An 18052-nucleotide genomic window follows, 5' to 3' on the forward strand; every position below is an offset into this window, starting at 1 on the left:
AACTGGACACCTAAAATCAACTTTTCTTTTTTTTTTATTTTGGCCATGATATATGCTGCCAAACTTGCCCAGTTCACTGGAGAGCTGTTAATCTGAAGCAGTTCCATACATCATCCCTTCTCTTCTATAACATTAGTGGTAGAGAGTGATTAATAGTCACTGACTCAGCTGCATGATCTTTGTTGTTCAGTGTCTAATCATTGATGCTACTTGATGGCCTTGGGTTTTATCCACGTTTTGCTGCTGTTGCCCATACAGTGGAAGCTTTAATACATGCTGAGAGCTACAGTTAGAAGCAGAGCTCACAAAACCAAATTAACTTATAAAAGTGAATGGATTGGATTAATAGAATTCATCCAGGCTGCCATGCAGGGATCAGAGCAGTCAAATCTGTCTACTCAATCAGCCTGGAGGAGCTACTGGGATATATACAAGAACCAGCTGTGCTCTAATGGTCACTTAGTCATCAATACTTAGACTGCCAGTAACAGCAAGGCAATTATGAGGCAGACTAATTTCACGAAACCATTTTGTGGGAGAAATAATGTACATTTACTAATGCAAATTGCCTAGAATGGGAGGTACCCTTTTGTGCTCTACACTCCTCAAACTATGCAGTTTATGCACACTTCTATTCATTTTCAAGTAAATCCTACAATTAATTGACCACAATGCATTACTTGCTGTCCTTAAAATCATTGTAACGTGTGCAGAAGAAGATCCTACCTTTTTATACCACTCCATTGTGATTTTGAGCATGGTACCTAACTTGTGTGTAAACAAGATTCAATCCCTCCTGCTTCTGTGTTCCACACCCCTGCCTCATGTTTCTAGCTTGTACAGAACTGGAAATCAAAGCTTGAGCTTCAAACTGTTCTGTTCCAGCTTACAATCAGTATGATTTGTGACATGGGTATGAATGCAGAGCTTTTTTGTTTAATTACAGAAAGCTCAGTCCTAAGACCCTGAATGAATGTAACAGCTGCTATGGCATGCTGACAAATACCTTCTCAACCAAGAGAGAAAGATGGTGTGTGCAAACTTTGGTTTGACCTAATGGAGTAGGACAAAAGAAGTAAGAATGAAAAGTTTTATATACAAAATGTTGCTATTCCTAAACTTGGGCTAAAGTTTATAATGCAAGGTGGATGGACTGGGACTAAATCAGGATCACATCTGAAGAGATAACTGAGAGCACTGTTTTACAGCTGGCTATATACTTACAAACTATAGGTGTTCTTATTTCATGCTGTATCAAGTGAATAAATTTCTAGAGCGTCACCTGCCATCTATTGGTGGGAAAGAGGAAGCAGAAAATTATCTGCCTTTTCAAAACTTCAGATACAACATTTAAGAGGTATAAAATATTGGTATGATAGTATAAAAAAAAGAAAAATGAATGGGTTTCAGTGTAAAAGTAGATATTTTATGTAGGATGAGTTGGAAACAAACATTTCTATTTAAATAATAGCATTACTAGTGTATCACAATCCTATTAATTGAAAGTGATCTCACTGAGTCTGAAAGAATACAGAATTTGATGCTTTAGCATCTACCATTCTGGAAACGAAGTGAAGGTAACCAGGTCAAAAGCCGGTCATCTCAGGGTGAAGTTGTGAGAAGTATTAGTATCTTAATGGAGGCGATAAAAGATCCTTGCAAACTCTTAGTAGATAGTCATAGTGAGCAAGGGAAGTACAGGAGAATGAGTAAAGAATCTTTTCATTCTGCTCCCTTTTAACATTTGTTATATTGATAAAGAAGAGTTGATTGGATTTTTAGTTGCTAAATTTTTATGACAATTTTGCAAGGTTGCAATAAGCTAAATAACAAAGTGGGAAATGAGTTCAGTGTTTCTTGCCTTTATTTTGAAGAACGTTTCACTCACTGTGCAAAGCAATTTTTCACTGGAAGACAGGCAAACATATCAAACTCTAATACCTCCATAACCAGTCCTTTTGGCATTGAATTGTATACAAAAGCGGCTATAATGTGATTCTAGACTAATATTTGATAAGAACATTAGATAGCGTGTATCTACCATCTAAGTGGCTGAAAGTATAGATCAAGTATCTCTGCATGCCCCAGAGATCCTTAAAACATCACAGAGACAAATATATAAATGCTTTATTTATGGTGAACTACATACTGATGATAAAATAGGTCTTCTCAAAAAAACTTATGAAGGCTGTGTGATATATTTCAGAATTAGAAGCTTTCTACTTTTACATCTTAATAAAAAAATAAAAAGGTTTCGTAGTACAAGATGAATTGGAAGGGATAACTATGACCTGGCTTCAAAGGAGAATGTCCAAAAATGCTATTTTCCAAGCCAGCTTCTCAATTAAAAGTATTTGCACATTCAAACTTACATGTAGTGGCCAATTATGAGCAAAAATACTTGCACAAAGAAGCAGTTTGTCTGTTATACATATGGATAAGAACCAAAAGCAGTAAGCAACATGTCAAATGTACAGTTGTTCCCAGTTTCCAGTTCATGCCCTTTAACTCCATATTAAACTAAGAAAAAACAAAGAGCAGCAATTGCTAAAGCAAACAACTTTAATACAAAAAACTTGTAACAACAGGCAATAAATGTAGTTCTATATGAACTCAAGGAATACTCTAAATGTACTGACATTGCAAAGGACCATTTTTTCTGCCACAAGAAAAGGACATCAGCTGGATAAGAGCACAATTCAAAGGGGTGTACTGTAATACCAGTCAAATTGAGTATGAGACATTTGACTGTGGGTTTGCAGAAAGTGCTCAGTGCTGCGTGCAGTGCAAGAGTCCTGGGAGCACACAGTTTGAATCAAGCAAATGCAAATTGCCTCAGCATCATTTAGATTATATAAAGCATGCTAATAACTAGAGGAGGGACTTAGCACATTTAAAAACAATCATGGCACTTGGGCAGGCAGAATAATGGGTGAATACATTTTGGATGCTAAAAGATGAACTGTAAACATCTAGATTTACTTTTTATTTTGTCTCTACTTTAAGTGATTTAAATTCATTGGCTCAATGAATGTTTTTCCCCATTATCTGTATGCTGAGCAGAAGAACAACTCACTGCACTCTGTAAATGTATGACACGATTCAACACTTCCCTATTTCTTTAACTAATTGAAAGCGAATTCTGCAAGAAATAAAAAGATCCACAAGGTGAAATCCATTGCTGACTTTGCACCAGTGGACACCGTGATAAATTGAATACGATGTGTACATGAGCAAGAAAAGGTACCAAAAAGGGGAAGGTGTTAAGTGGAAAAAAGTGCATGCATGTGGTGCTGCACTGTGCCTACTTTGTATCTTCTAATTCACTGCTTTTAAACAATGAATGGCCTACTGTCTAACTTTTTATAAAACTTGAGATGAAGCTAAGGGTAGAATGTCAGAAGGTAGTTTGGATCGAGCTTTTCCCTGGAGAGGTGATAAATTCTGCCACATACAATTATTTTTAGCCACCTCTGTACATTTTAAGATGCTGTCTTGACCATCCTCTGGCATTCCATCTGCCTGCCCCATGCCTGTAGAAATTATAAAATAAGCAAATGCCTAGCCATAAATCTGGTTTCTACTAGATCATGCAAGCAGAGCTGATCCTGGAACTTAAAACTTTGGCTGGACTCCATCATAGCAGGCCTGCCACATGGTGGGAGCTCATTTGAGAAGACATTTACACCAGATGATTCTACCACCTGTGTGCCTGCAGGGAGATACAGTCAGGAAGATAGCTTAGAGAACTGCTAGTGCTCTGTAACTAAAATCTGCAAGATTGTTGTATGATGGCGGGATGTTTGCTATGCCTGTACAGTGGGTGGTTGGATGGCCATTTACAGACTTGCCTATGAAGCGGAGGATTGAGGTTGTGGTGTCACAGCTGTACACATAGGTCTTTCTGTAGATGGGTGCTGGATGGTTTCATCTGTCCCAGCTTCCTTAGTGTTCAGATCCAGCTGAACACTAACCCCATAAACAAAATTATTTAGCTTTAGGTCAAATCATCTGTGAAACCCTGTGGTACTCCAAATGGGATTACTGTAGCTGTTGAAGTAACTTTGAGTTTGATCAATTTATGAGAGGGAGTCTAGGATGTGCTTGACTCCAGTAACATTGACTTGAGGCCAACTGAGAGGCAAGGTCCTAGGGAGACTGCTCCCTAACGATGCAGAGCATCTGAAACTGCCAAACACCATAGACAAGGCAGTGCAAGACTTTGTGTGTTTCTTTGTGTAATTAGTACAATAACCATTTTTAGTCCAAAGCTTTTCTAAGTGCCTCTGGAGTTATACAGATTGCCACCATCTCAGCAGTTGTTAGGAAAGTCAGAAAACTTGAGGATCATAAACATTATTGTAGCTTAAAAAAAAAAAAAAAAAGAATTAAGCGCTACCTGCAATCCCTTTCTCCTGCCTCCTCCTCAAAAACGTGATCATTCCATGACAGTAGCAGCTTTCTCTTTGGCTTGAAATCAACATCAGAGTAAGTGAAGGGGGTCAAGTAAATGCAAGCAAACGGATTTTAAACTGGCTGACATCTACCTCCTGCTGCAAGCTGAGAAGGCAAATCTTTAGCAAATCGTTTAGAACCTGCATATTGTTGTAGATCAGGTCTGATATGTTCAATCATACTTTTGCTCAATATCTTTTTTTTTATTTCAGATTACTGCTTTATTTTTCAAGTGAATGTGTTTCATGTCCCTAGCAGCAGTAAGCAGGTATAACATCTGCCTAAGAAGAATAAAAGTGAACAATAGACTGGGCTTTTCAGGCATAGAGGATCAACTTTTAGATGTACTGGCTGAATCTGCTTTTCCACTCTACAGTAATCCATGTAATAGAAAAGTGTTCAGCTTCTGTGCAAAAGCATACTTGAAATTAGGTATATCATTTTGTGTTTGCTCTCAATGAGACAAGTATAGTGATGAAGCTATTATGTCTCAAAGTCTTTTGATAAAGGCATATTAATCACCTTTCCTTTGGCCTGAGAAGTAGGTAATTCCTTTTTTCTCAGCAGCTGTGAAGTTCATAATCTCTCTTCCTCACTGTGATTAGTGACAATTGCATTTAGACTCCAGTGAGTAACTATTGTGTGTTTGTTTTCTTTCCAACCCAGTAATGAATTGATATATGTGTAATTCTAATTCACATTTTTCCAGTGTGATAACAAGTGTGATGCTAACTGCTTGGCTGTTCTGTGGAATTTCAATTGAATGCCTCCAAGCTCCAACAGAAATTGGAAACATCTGCTTTCCGAGCTGTTTTTTGACTAGCTGGGTGACTCAACTTGTAAAACCAGCAAAAAGAGCAAGTAAACTTTCTTTTTATTTGCCACTCAATTGAATAATCAGAACTGATAGGAAATCTTTTTTTTCTTTCTTTCTTCTTCTTTGATTAAAGTAAAATCTGGTTGTCTACATTTTCTTTCAAAAGCTTGTATTTTGGAAAACATCCTGAACCAAATGTCAGAGAGTGGTAAGAAGGGTAGAGAGAAAGATTGGGCCAGTTTGAAATGTTTTCATTTTAGCAGTTGTGAAGTGTTTCAATTTCAAGTAATGTTTGTTAGTTAATTTCAATGAACTCGTGTTTCCAACCAAAACATCATTTCTAAATTAGGCACTAAAAATCCCTCTGACAAAATGCTGAGTGAAACCATTTTTAAATATATTTTTTTAAGTATAGAGAAAATTGAATCAGCACCAATTCTTTTGTAACACATTCAGTTTGAATAAATAGGCATTTTCTGATGAGAATTCCTAAGCAGTTCCAGTAGCAGTCTCATCTGATGAACCACAAGTGGTACCTAAGTGACCAGGGATTTTCTCTAGTGGCCTCTCTACTGATTTGTCCTCTGTTTTTTACTGTTATTCACAACAGTGGGAAAATCCCCTACCAAGGCATAATATCTGTTTAAGTTGTTGTGGTCTGTCTACTAGCAAGCAAAACCAAAACAGAGATCCAGTCATTGGCTTGTGAGATTTATATCAGGACAGATCTTTTGCTTTGACTTTGTACAGAGCCTAGTACAAGTCTTATAACTCAGAGGAATTCCAATAGTAGAAATAACCAGTAAGTAGAACTGATAAATTGAAGTTTGCATAAATCTCAGCATGTCTGTGGTAATTCCACAGTTTCTGTGCCTTGTCCGAACTATTGTAGATCATAGAGAGGAAAATTGTGATTTAGTTGTAGGAAGGAAGAAAACATGAGTTGCTTAGTTCCAGCTAATCAACTATAATGGTAACTGGATTGAAAACCACTGAACTCAGTAGAAAGGGTCCTCTTCTGTTCATTACCCCTTGTATCACCTTCTGTAAAACAAAATGCTAAACTCTTTTGGGCTGACAAAGAAAATTTCTACAGAGGTAGATGTCCTGTACATCCAATTTAAACCCGATGACTAGAAAACAGTTCTTGCATACTCCTTAGAGTTATTCTTTGGAACTTGGCCACAAAATTGGTGTTGATTGACAGCCAGCTGAACATGAGCCAGCAGTGTGCCCAGGTGGCCAAGAAGGCCAATGGTATCCTGGCTTGCATCAGAAATAGCGTGGCCAGCAGGGACAGGGAAGTGATCTTACCCCTGTACTCGGCACTGGTGAGGCTGCACCTCGATTACTGTGTTCAGTTTTGGGCCCCTCATTACAAAAAGGACATTGAATTACTCGAGCGTGTCCAGAGAAGGGCAACAAAGCTGGTGAAGGGTCTGGAGCACATGTCGTACGAGGAGCGGCTGAGGGAACTGGGGTTGTTTAGTCTGGAGAAGAGGAGGCTGAGGGGAGACCTCATCGCCCTCTACAGCTACCTGTAAGGAAGCTGCAGAGAGATGGGGATGAGTCTCTTTAACCAAGTAACAAGCGATAGGACAAGAGGTAATGGCCTCAAGTTGCGCCAGGGAAGGTTTAGACTGGATATTAGGAAGCATTTCCTTACAGAACGGGTTGTTAGGCGTTGGAATGGGCTGCCCAGGGAGGTGGTGGAGTCCCCATCCCTGGAGGTGTTTAAGAGTGGGGTTGACATAGTGCTTAAGGATATGGTGTAGTTGAGAACAGTCAGTGTTAGGTTAATGGTTGGACTAGATGATCTTCAAGGTCTTTTCAACCTAGATGATTCTGTGAAAATCATAGCTATGGAAGAACTATGGATTTATGGTTTTCTTATAGCATGGTATTCATCTCATGTTCGGCAACCCATGACAAAACCCCTCCAACCCTCTAGGAGAAACAGCCAGTAAGGTCAGGAATGTAGTGAAGAGTGAAGCTCTACAAAAGTCACTTAGCAAGTTATTGTCATTTATTGTTGCTCTGCCAAAAAGTTGGCTAGAGTCTTGCAAGTGCTCTGATGCTGTGGAATGTCACCTGGCTACTTCTGGCAAAGTGCCAGATACTACCAGGATGGATTTTGATGAAGGAGCTGTCCATGCCATCTGGCACACACACCAAGCCATGTGCACATGCTCTGCTGAAAACCCTTTTGGCAGTGCTGGAAATGGGAAATCATGTGCCAAGTACAGTGGGCTTCTGACCACCTGAATTTGTGCACAATTTGGCACTTGTCTCATGCTGCATCTGAGTTGAGCAAACTGTCAAAATCAATAACCATGAAGCTCAAGTGCTCACATCCAGATAGAGTCCATGTGTTTGCATCAGTGGCTGAGCTGCCCAGACTTTGTTCCCTTCAAAATGTCTGTGGTCAGCAGAGCCCATGTTTGTGTGTGCCTCTAAAGTGATTTTGTCCTTCAGATCTTTTCTGTCTTGCTGCTAGTGGTTTGGAAAAAGGATTGAAGAAATTGCGCTTTCTCCTTTCTCCCTCACCAGGAACAGGGGCACTGAGGCAGTGTGGGTAAAGTAATTTCTTCACATCTACAGTATGGCTGAAGTGGGCATATTCCTGCACCAAGAACAGTTAGTTCTCAAGCTCGTAGAAAGCACACTCAAAAAGGAGCAGGCACAGGATTAAAAAAAAAATGAAACGCAAAACCCAACAATAAATCAGAATGACATTCCCCCCCCACCCCCCCCCCACCCCCCTGCCAAGAAAACAGGGTATCCTGGATCTTAGCCTTCATCTATCCCAGGGCTCTTGGGAGAACGTTAAAAGCAATCACTGTAAGCCCCCTCATTGTTCTCCAGTTATGACAGTGACAGGACCAGTTTCTGCTCCTCTTACGTTTTAGAAAGACTTTATGTTTTTTCTGAATTGAATGAGTTAACTATAGCCTTCCCAGGGACCATAACATCAGCAGAGGTTGCCAGACAACAGCGTTTTGGCCTTGTCCATCACCACATGGTGCTGGGAAGGGGCCTTGGAGGCAGTGGTGCTGGAAACGTGCCTCACAGGAAATCCCCAGCTCCCAGTTTGGCTTCCCACTGAGCTACTGCTGGGATAGGCAGGAAGTCACTGACTGGGGACCAGGATCTGCCTGTGACATTTTATTCACAGTATATTTCTTCCTCTGAAGAATTGCCACAAGCAGATCTCCAGGGAGAGGACTGTCATTATTTGGCCTCTCTCCCATTTCCCTTTTCTTTTCCTGTTCACTGTAGCATTATAATCTTCTTCAGACACTTTCACAGAGATGTCTTTAATAATGGATCCCCTGGATCCTTTGCCCAGTAAACAAATTATGGGGAAACAGTTCTGCTCAAATGATAGAGCAGCCTTCTGGCATTGAAACTGCTGTCGTTCCTGGGCCAAGCAGAAGAGTTTTGTACTTTTCCTCTCAGTCCAAAGGATAAATTTCTGCTGTAATTAAGGGTGGGCGAGTTATGTGCTAATAGCCCTAATTGGTTTGGATTATCCCTTGGCTGGGACTAATCTCTTTATCTATGGAACATGCTTGAGTACAGTGTCTCAGACTGGGAGACTGGCTCTTAAGGTAGCATCCCAATTTGTTCTTGAAAAGATGGAAATAAGCTGAGAAAAGGAACAATACATTTACTTTGATACTGGATTGCTTTAATGAGGGACTTGACAGACAAAGAGGCATCTGATGTGTTTCATGGCACTGAACTGTCAAAGTATTACAATGCAGGTGTTTGAATCTGTAAATGTATATGCCTAATAAGCTGTTGTGTTTCAACACAACAAGATTTTACTTGCAGTCAAGACAGAATCTTTGTGTTTTTTCAATGCTTGGTGGCTGGTAGTATGAATGATTCCATAGCCAAGGGCGTGAGGTTATGAATAAATAGGTTTTTATATGTAACATTTAACACAAAAGATTTACTAGATATGGGATTGGATTTGTTCATGCATGAATCTTAAACCAAGCAAAACATTGTTCCTTATAGACTTTCAGCTTCTACTCGGGTTGGTCTTATTGATAGGATCTAATAGTTTTGTATCAACTACATTTAAAGAAGCAGTGCTCTGGTTCCATAACGCCAGCCTTTCCAACACGCATATTATGATGGGAAAGGATTATTGTCATATAGAAGCTTAATTCAGAGCAGACTTTTAGAGTAGTGAGACTGGCAAACTGCAGCACAGTGCAGCAGTCAACACTTGTATGTGTATTTGAGAAGATCCTAATCCGTGAGAGGTCACCAAAATTTGTAGGCACATGCGTAGATTAATGCTGCAATTGTCACTGGGACTAGTCACATGCTGAAATTGAAAATACATTTAAGTGTCCTTCTGGATAGATATGTAAGTAGTGCACCAGTTTGTAATTTTAACACTTTTTCTGCAGCTCCACTGACTTTAATCTACCTGTGCTATTCTTTTCCTTTAGAATAATGAACTGTATAAACTCCTGGGGATTTTGGCAGAGCTCAATAGCCCAGAAAAATAGGGCAGAAAATTAATGCAAAGTATTTCTTACTATCCTGACATTCAAGGAGACTGATTGGTTGCACTTCTAGACATTTAAGGACTTTCAGCCAGCTTTTGCTCTTACACAAGTTAGAGATTGATTACAGTAGAAAGCCAAACTATTTGGTTGTGTTGGGCAAGGGTCAGGCAGTGCACTGTTTGCATCAATCTATCATAACTTTTCAATAGAGGAATGTGATCCTGATGCTTTTGAAAAAGTGCAGGTATGTTACGTGGTTGTTAGTCAGCTTTTGTTGGAATGTGCCTGCGTTTGATGTCTCCATGTCAATAAGGCATGGTGAACCAACAGTTATTGGATGATGAGCTGTCAGTGTCTATGCTTAGAAATAACCAGGTGTGGCTAGTGGTGAGTTTTCATCTGGTACAAAATGCATGTACAGTCTGCTTGCTGGCAGTGAAATCGGGAAATATATGGCTTACCTGGGGCATGCTCAACTACCAGGAACCACAATACTCATTTCCTCCTCTTCATGTTATCCATCTTTAGTGACTTTCTTCTATGAAAACAGCCTCCATCTGCAGAAGACACCACTTGATTTTGTTGGCTGTGCAAGTGATCTAGCCACCTGGCACTGGATCATCGTTGATTTCATTGATAAAGACCAAGGGGCAAAAAAGGTGACTTTACATTAGCTGTCCTAGCAATACAACTAACTTATTCTGCAGCGATGTTGGAGAGCAACCATATTCAGCGAGTATACCTACTGCTTTTTGTTTGCTTCATTTCTGTGTTTTAAACAAAGATCAAGCAAATGCTGCAATCTTAGTCTGCATTTTAGCCAAGCATCAGGACGATGACATAATTTTGCCTTGCCACATTTTCCTCAGGGGATGATGACTGGGCTGACAGCCCGTGCTGAGGTTATGTTCTGCTTAAGCTTGCTCGCCTTCACAGCATCAGCAAGATAGTACTGAAAATCCCTAAGACTGTGAGAGCATGGCATTGTCTTGCTTTTGTCACATCTGAATTGTTCTTATTCTGTATTCTTTTGAAGAATGTCTTCTTAAAAATAGTCTCAAGGCAATGCTACATTGTAAAAATGATCCAGGACATGCATTCCCTTCCAATGTACTGTAGAGTTGCTGGGCTGACTTAGTAACATTACTATCCTCATCCCCTGTCCCCTCCCAATACCTCTGAAATCACTTTGCTAGCAACCCATAATTGCAATCCTTAGACTGAAGATCAATAGAGTAGTCTGTCTACTCTACGCAGCCACCTTCTGACAACGCCTCTGTGTTAGGAAGGGTTGCGCAAAGTCACTGTAAGAGGGAGGAAAATATCTGATGGAGAGGGAAGTATTAGCCCTGTTGTACAATCACCCAGTGAGACATCAAGAACGTGGTGTATGCTGCCAGGGCACGTTCCAGGACAGGTGGACTCAGCCTGCAGCAAGGTCCAGAGAAGGGCTGGCGTACATCAGTGAGCAGAGGAATGTCAAGTTCACCATTTGAGGGGACCTCATGACAACTTGGCTCAGCAAGGATACCATGGAATGAACGTGACTTTCAAGATGGAGCTTTCTCAGTTTACCAAAAGAATTAAGTGGTACCTGCAGTGAAGGGAACTCTGTACTGAAGTCCTGCAGTCCTGTGGAAACTCACACCAAGCAGATGTCAGACAAGTGAAACAGCTGGAATCACATTGATTCTTAGATGTCAGAGAATGTTATCTGAAGCATTTCCTTGAACTCCAGTCTCCACCAGTTATTTGCAAGATGAGCAAGGGAGACCCAAAGACCAGACAGAGCTAGGAGGGAGATTTCACAGTGTTATCTCCCCAGAGGGAGCTACAGTAGGCAGGGAGGTTCTGAACACGTAGGGTCTCCCTGGCTTAGCAGCTTGCAGAGAAACCCATCCTCTTCAGGAAATTCACATTTGGTGCCTTAGGGTGTTTTCAATAGTATATTTCTGCAAAAGTGCCCCTCTTCAATGTGTGTGAATGAAATCTGTCTGCTTACACTGACACCTGGATATGATTTTCAACAAGTGGAAAAAATCCTGCATCCCATGAAAAGAAGGTGGCCTGTGATGCAGTGTGCATGGGATTCGCACCAAGTGTGGTTCATCAAGGCATTTAGTTCACACAGCCTTTTCCAAGACTGATTAGCCAATGGTATTGCTGATTTACATCTCCATCCTGTTGCAAGTTTATTGGACTGCACTGGTTTGGTCTGATTTTTGCCCTGTGCATCCAGGCAGTGATTACACCTGCCTACCTATCATGCTGGTTTTGTTGCCACATGCAAAGGGAGTGAACTGGGGTTGACATTACCTGAGTGATCTATCATTGGAGTCAGGAACTACTCCCACTCAAAAGAATTTGTTAGGCCATGGGGGTATTGCATGGTGAAAAATACCAGAAACTCTTTGGTTTTACATTTTCCGCCTCATTATTCATTTCAGCCACTGAAATGGTATGACAGCAGACAAGGAGCTTTACTGAACAATTGCAGGGTCCAGAATGATATCACTGGTTTTGGAAACCAGGTCTAATGGTTAACTGGTATTCTTAAAGTCACAGTACACATCATGTCTGGGAAATGCTGATGCAATGTACTCCAGAAGTTTTGGCTGCTGATCTTTTCTAATTTGATAAGTAGAAACAAGTCTCTGTGTTACATGGATGTGATGGTATTTAACTTACAGCATGTATTCTGAAATAAAGCACCACAGACTATTCCTCTGGCTATATGTGTATACTGAGGGACGTGTTTATGACACCACTTCAGGTGTTAGCAGCTCTGCTTGTGCTGCGATGCACAGGAATCTAGTGAAGTGTTTGCCCTAAAGTTTGTCTTCCATCTGGCCAGTATACAAAGTGACAGTGCGAACCCACTGAGATCACGCATATTCTCCATCATGTTATAAAGGCCCCCAGTCAAGGTGCACGGGATGGGAGTGAAGCGAAGTGTTAACAGCAGAAAATGTTACCAGACCTTTGTAGAAGGAAAGAAAGTTGTGGCAGGGCAGTGAATATACTGACTACCCCAAATGTAAGAAAACATATCCAAATTAACCCCACTTTTCCCAAAAGTGGTATTTTTTTGTCACAGCAAGAACATTTGTAATATTTCCTTATGATAAAAATACCAAAAATAGCTAATTTTTTATCAGTTAACCTGATAAAAGTACTCTGTCTCCGTTCACTTCCATTTGCTTTTATGAGAAAGTTACAGGTTTTTTTATCCTAACCCATCTTAAAAGTGTTTCAGGAAAGTACAATTGTTTTTACTGAGATTTTAATTCTATCCAGAAGAACTCTTTGCACAAATGCAAAGAAAAGGGGAGGGTTCTTGTCCCATTGTCCCTTTTCTTCCTTCACCCTCCTTCATTCTTCCTTGCAGTATATCAAAGAAAATTAGTGCTGTTAATTCTTTCTGTTTGTGGCAAAGATACCTCCAAAATATGTCACCCCAATAGACAACTAATAATGCAACAATAATCTTTGAGTACTAGCAGAAAGTTATCCACAGATGAATAAGATTTGACTCATTTTCCCACAAAATCAATGTGACTGTTATATTGACTGGTTTTCAGATTTTTCTCCTTAAAGATTACTTGACCACTGGACTTTTCCTGAGACTGTACTGATCCTTTCGGTATTATTTTCTTTTTTTCTTTCTTTTTGTTAAGAGTCAACTGTTCTTTTAAGCTTAGTAAATTCTCAACTGGCCAAGCTAAATATTCCAGACAAGGAGATACTTGTCCAAAGTAGTTCTGCTATGGTAATACACCCTGACCTTTCAAGCAAGGGGCATTTGAGGTTTGTGAAACAAGCCCTCAGCATGTGACATACAGCTGGCATGCAGAACACCTTCCCTCCCCTTTTATGTCATGCCCCTGTGAAGTGACAGTTACTTATGGGACCTGCCTTTGAGGTTGTTTTATGGTTGTGACTTTGGCTGCAAGGCTGTTTCCACTCCTGCAGAGAGAGTGGGTGTGCTTGAAATCATGTTTTATACTTAAATCTGTCTATGCTGTTATTGAGAGCATAACTCTGACCTCTTGTTGCTCATCATATTCCTCTAGCCCCTGTGACACTGGTTAGTCCCTTTTGCTCCTGTGGAAAAGCCTGACTGTACCAGAATGTGCTCATCTGAGCAGCTCTGCAGTGAGGACACGATTGCTGCTCCACCTGCCACCACAGGAATTTTTGTGCTGAGCTGTAAAATTCCAAACTGTTACCGCTCTTGTTTTGTCTTCTACCAAAGTAGACAGAATACCTCAGCAGCTTGTCTCTAGGCAATCCACAGGCTAGCAGCCACTGTGTTTTGCTACATGTGAGCAGCTACAATTCAGCTTCGCAAGACTGTCCTGCACACAGAGCTACTCAACTCCTCTTCCCTCTTCCTTTTCCCCTTGTGTTTGCAATTCCAGGTAAAGCCTGGAAGCTGCTGAAGGTAGCCAAAGGCTGGAGAAACTGCAGGTTTGTGGTAGGTGGCGGAGATGGCTCTGCTCTTCTTCCTTTATCAGGTGGCATCTTTCAACATATGCTGCTGCAGCAGGGAGAAGAAAGCACCCAGGAAAAGTTTAGGGTCTGCTTTAAAGGTGTGGTATGTCTTCCTCCTAGGGCAGAGAGAGAGGATATGTACTGGGTGAGGAATGCATAACATTTAGGTCTTCGCCTTCTGTTCTGTCAGGGAGTTGTTTTGCTTTCTGAGCTACTCTGAGAGTTTTGACTCCATGCAATAAACGCAACCCTAAGACAAGGGTCAAGAAGAGATTCACACATGACACTGCTTTCCCTGTGTAGTGGGGTGGGAATCACAGGGTTTTCTTCCTCTTCCCAGGTGCTGGCAACTGCTGCTGTTGTCAGCACACTGCTGGCTGTGGTGGACATGCAGGACCGTCAGGCCAAAGAATATTGCAGGGTGAAAAAACCTTTCAAATTTCCAAATACAGTTTCACATAAACCAGTTGCTTAACCGATGCTTTCCACACTACTGTCTCCTCAGCCTGCATATCTTCAGTCTGAAAGGTGTTGTCAAATATACAGAATTTTTCTGCTGTTGCATGGATGAGGATGTTGTACCTACTTCCTACTCAAAAGAGCCAAGCCATCAATAGATAAGAACCTCCTGCCAGTGCTGAGGAGACAACAGTGATGTCTCTCTGCTTTGCCTGTGGGAGCTGGCAGATGATAACTAAGACAGATTAACCATTATTTTTCTGTGTTTTGTTACATAGGATGGCCTCAGGCACATCCACAGATTGCAGTACTGATTTTGCAAGAGAGTATTCTGCATGGCTGTGTGCCGCAGTGCTGTAATCAGGGTTGACTCCTCTTATGTGCCTCTGGTCCCAAATCCCAGTGGGCTCTTGAATATTGTTCTGCGTCATTTTTCTTTTCTGTATGCAGTAACTGCGCTTCATTTCCTTAATGAGACCAACCTGCAAAATTAGAGAGATTTTGACTGTAGAATATCAAACTCATGCTGCATATGAGCAACCAACTTCCCATTCCTGTTTGCCTTTGGCTCAAAGATTGTGTTTGTAATGGAGTGCACTCGCACTTTGTACTGTAACATCATATTGTAAACCCTTTACAACCTGAGAATGACAACCTAGGCTCATGGGTATTTGATCTCTCTCAAAAGAGTGAGACATGCTACAGCTGTCCATGTTTTGTGTTGACAGACTTGGCTCTGGGTATGACATAACAAAATTACAAGGAGCTAGTGCTTCAATCCAATGAGTAGGTTCAATCAGCAATGTGGTATTCATACACTTTGCTAACAGACATGAATATAGGACTATAAAAGGAGTGTGAAATTTTCTTTATTATGTTCGCATGGAAAATTGTGATTTAAAAGTGTTTCTCCCTTGCACAGTTGTTTGTTCATTTGCACCTGTGTAATTGACTTATAAACACCTTTATTCTGTTAAAAAGGTATTTACATGCTTAACTGTATCTGTTCTATCCATACTCCTCATGTGTACGAAGCCTGGCAATTAATGCCAAGATTAATTCCACATGTTTGCTGAAGTGGGCCCACAGATGGCTGTTAATTTCCCTTGGCATCCTTATAAACCAGTATGTTTCTGTTATTTTATTTACAAAATAAACACTATACATTTACTTAATTATATTTGACGTCATAATTTCAGGTTTTGCTTTGGCTTAGAAGGGCTCAGGGCCCTCAGGGTAGCTTTGCTCATTATTAAACAATAGTTATATAGCTGTAGTTAGTGAGTTATGCTTGAAGACATGCATAACAAACAAATGCATGGCAGTTTCTATAATAAAGTGAAAAACACACCTTTACAGTGAAAAATGTGGTTTTCCAAATGGAAAGCATGAAGTGCAGTTCAAAAATTGATACCTTTGCTATTTTGTCATCTCTTTGAATGAATGAATAACGTCTGCATTCTGAAGAGGGAAATCATGAGAAACAGTATTCGCAATGAAGTCAGACAGAGATTGTTCCTGCTTTTAATATTTATTTAATTTCAGTTAATGTTTGAAATTATTTTAAGGGCAGAAGTGACTTCCAGCAGGGCCTGGTCACACCAGTGACCACACGCTCGTGGACCAAGCCCTGGGAGCTCCTCAGGCTTCTTGACACATGGACGTGTTGGTCTCTCGCCTCTCCGTCAAAAAAAACTGCTAAGGTCATCCTTTATCCACAGCCCTCCTCTCAACACAGGTCCTCGTGGCTGCCTGAAACAAACAGTTGTCCTCAATGCTTTTTTTATATATGGTTTTCCTTCAATCCCACCTTACGTGATTGTTTGTCTTTGGCAGCAACTGTGTAACTGAAAATTTGGAAGTCTAAAATATGTAAAGCACAAGTTCTTTAGCCAAAGTTCCTGCACTTCATATTACATATTTTAAAATATAGTGCTGGCTGAAGGAAACAGATAATAACCCAATGGCTGTTGACAGATTTGGAAGATACATTGTATGCAATCAGCTCCATATGTGCACAACAGATTTAATTACATGGTAAAATTAATTTATCAAGTTTTCATATTTATGCTTTGACTATTCATCATCAGGTTTCTGTATACATTTTTGGAGGGGTCTTTTTTGGTCTGGTCCAAGCACTGCTGAACTGCTCTAATTTGTTGGATATGTCACTGTAGTTGCAATGCTTTGCTGCTTTTTTTTTCCTTTTGCATTTTTATGCTCTGAAAGTAACATCTTTTTCTTTATCTTTTTTAAAGATAAAGACATTCCCTGCTGATACATCTAATCCTTTTTTCGATCCTTTTACAACAGTACCACAGTTTTCTGTAAGTAGAACATGCAACTAAAAGACTGTGTATTTAACACAATTCCAACTGATTTTTTAAGTGTCAGAAACTTATGCGCTAAAAGCAGTCCTCAAAAAAAATTCCAAGTAGAAATTAGAGTGCTAATCGGTTAAATATCCCATTATACAAATAATTAACTTGCCTGCATTCAGACATTGCTGCTTACTAGACAGAGGACTAAGAGTTAAAGGTCAAGGCTTACTGCTAATGCGGTTGGTTGCAAAATGTTGTTCAGTTCAGGACTGTAGAGGACACTTGTGAAACTCCATAGCAATCTTTCCAAGGAACAGTAAGGGACTGGGAAGACTTAGTCCTCTGTCTAGCAATTGCATGGCCTCCTGCCTGAAACAGCCTGCTGTGCCATCACAAAGACGGGCCTGATTTTCATTGAATTTACATCTGATTTTTAAGGAAGGATTGTAGTTAGCGTGTTGATGACTACAATGGTATCTTTGTATAAACTCCCATGTTTACTTAAGAACTTGAATCAAGTATTGAACTTAATTCTTGTTAAACTTTCACAGAAGTTGGGATTCAGGGGTTTTGGTAAGGTGAACTACATACAAACAGGAAACAATTATTTGACAATTTAAAAAATAAGTCCAATCTAAGTCCTGCTTTAAGGGAAGCATGTAATGAATAGGACAAAATTATTTACTCTATAAGAAACACTGATTATAATTATAAACTACAGTAACTGGCTTTTTAAATTACATTCGCAAAATGAAGCATTTCAGACTTTAACCTTAACTTTTACTGATAGTAGCAATCCATATCTGGCATATAATCAGAGAGAAGTAACTTCAATCACTGTTGGGCCATGTGCAGTAACTGTCTGCATTTATCGATTTAAAGAAGGAGGCTTTTCTTTCACTGTAAACCTGATCATGGGATTTGATCTAAATGTTGTTCTTCTCCAAACATGTGTTTTAAAGCCAGAGTTAGTTAGG

At 40.2% G+C, this 18052-nt stretch overlaps 1 protein-coding gene and 1 long non-coding RNA gene across 4 annotated transcripts in view; one reads left to right on the forward strand and one right to left on the reverse strand.

The window, feature by feature from the left end:
* EPB41L4B (erythrocyte membrane protein band 4.1 like 4B) overlaps positions 1-18052 on the forward strand; it is a 180120-nt gene that overhangs the window by 152815 nt on the left and 9253 nt on the right. The window contains exon 23 of one of the 3 annotated variants that reach the window (XM_074824909.1): positions 17013-17081. The exons of 1 other annotated variant lie outside the window; for it this stretch is intronic. In XM_074824909.1, the coding sequence (XP_074681010.1) occupies positions 17013-17081 (69 nt within the window). Of the gene's footprint in view, positions 1-10329; positions 12525-17012; positions 17082-18052 lie in introns of those variants that run through there. One more of the 3 variants, XM_074824927.1, reaches the window with a different exon arrangement.
* Positions 16267-18052, reverse strand: part of LOC141923549 (uncharacterized) — a 35009-nt gene continuing 33223 nt past the window's right edge. The window contains exon 3 of the long non-coding RNA XR_012623329.1: positions 16267-16506. This is a non-coding gene — a long non-coding RNA (uncharacterized LOC141923549). The remainder of the gene's footprint in view (positions 16507-18052) is intronic.

The sequence above is a fragment of the Strix aluco genome, chromosome 1, assembly GCF_031877795.1.
Source record: "Strix aluco isolate bStrAlu1 chromosome 1, bStrAlu1.hap1, whole genome shotgun sequence".
Taxonomy (NCBI): domain Eukaryota; kingdom Metazoa; phylum Chordata; class Aves; order Strigiformes; family Strigidae; genus Strix; species Strix aluco.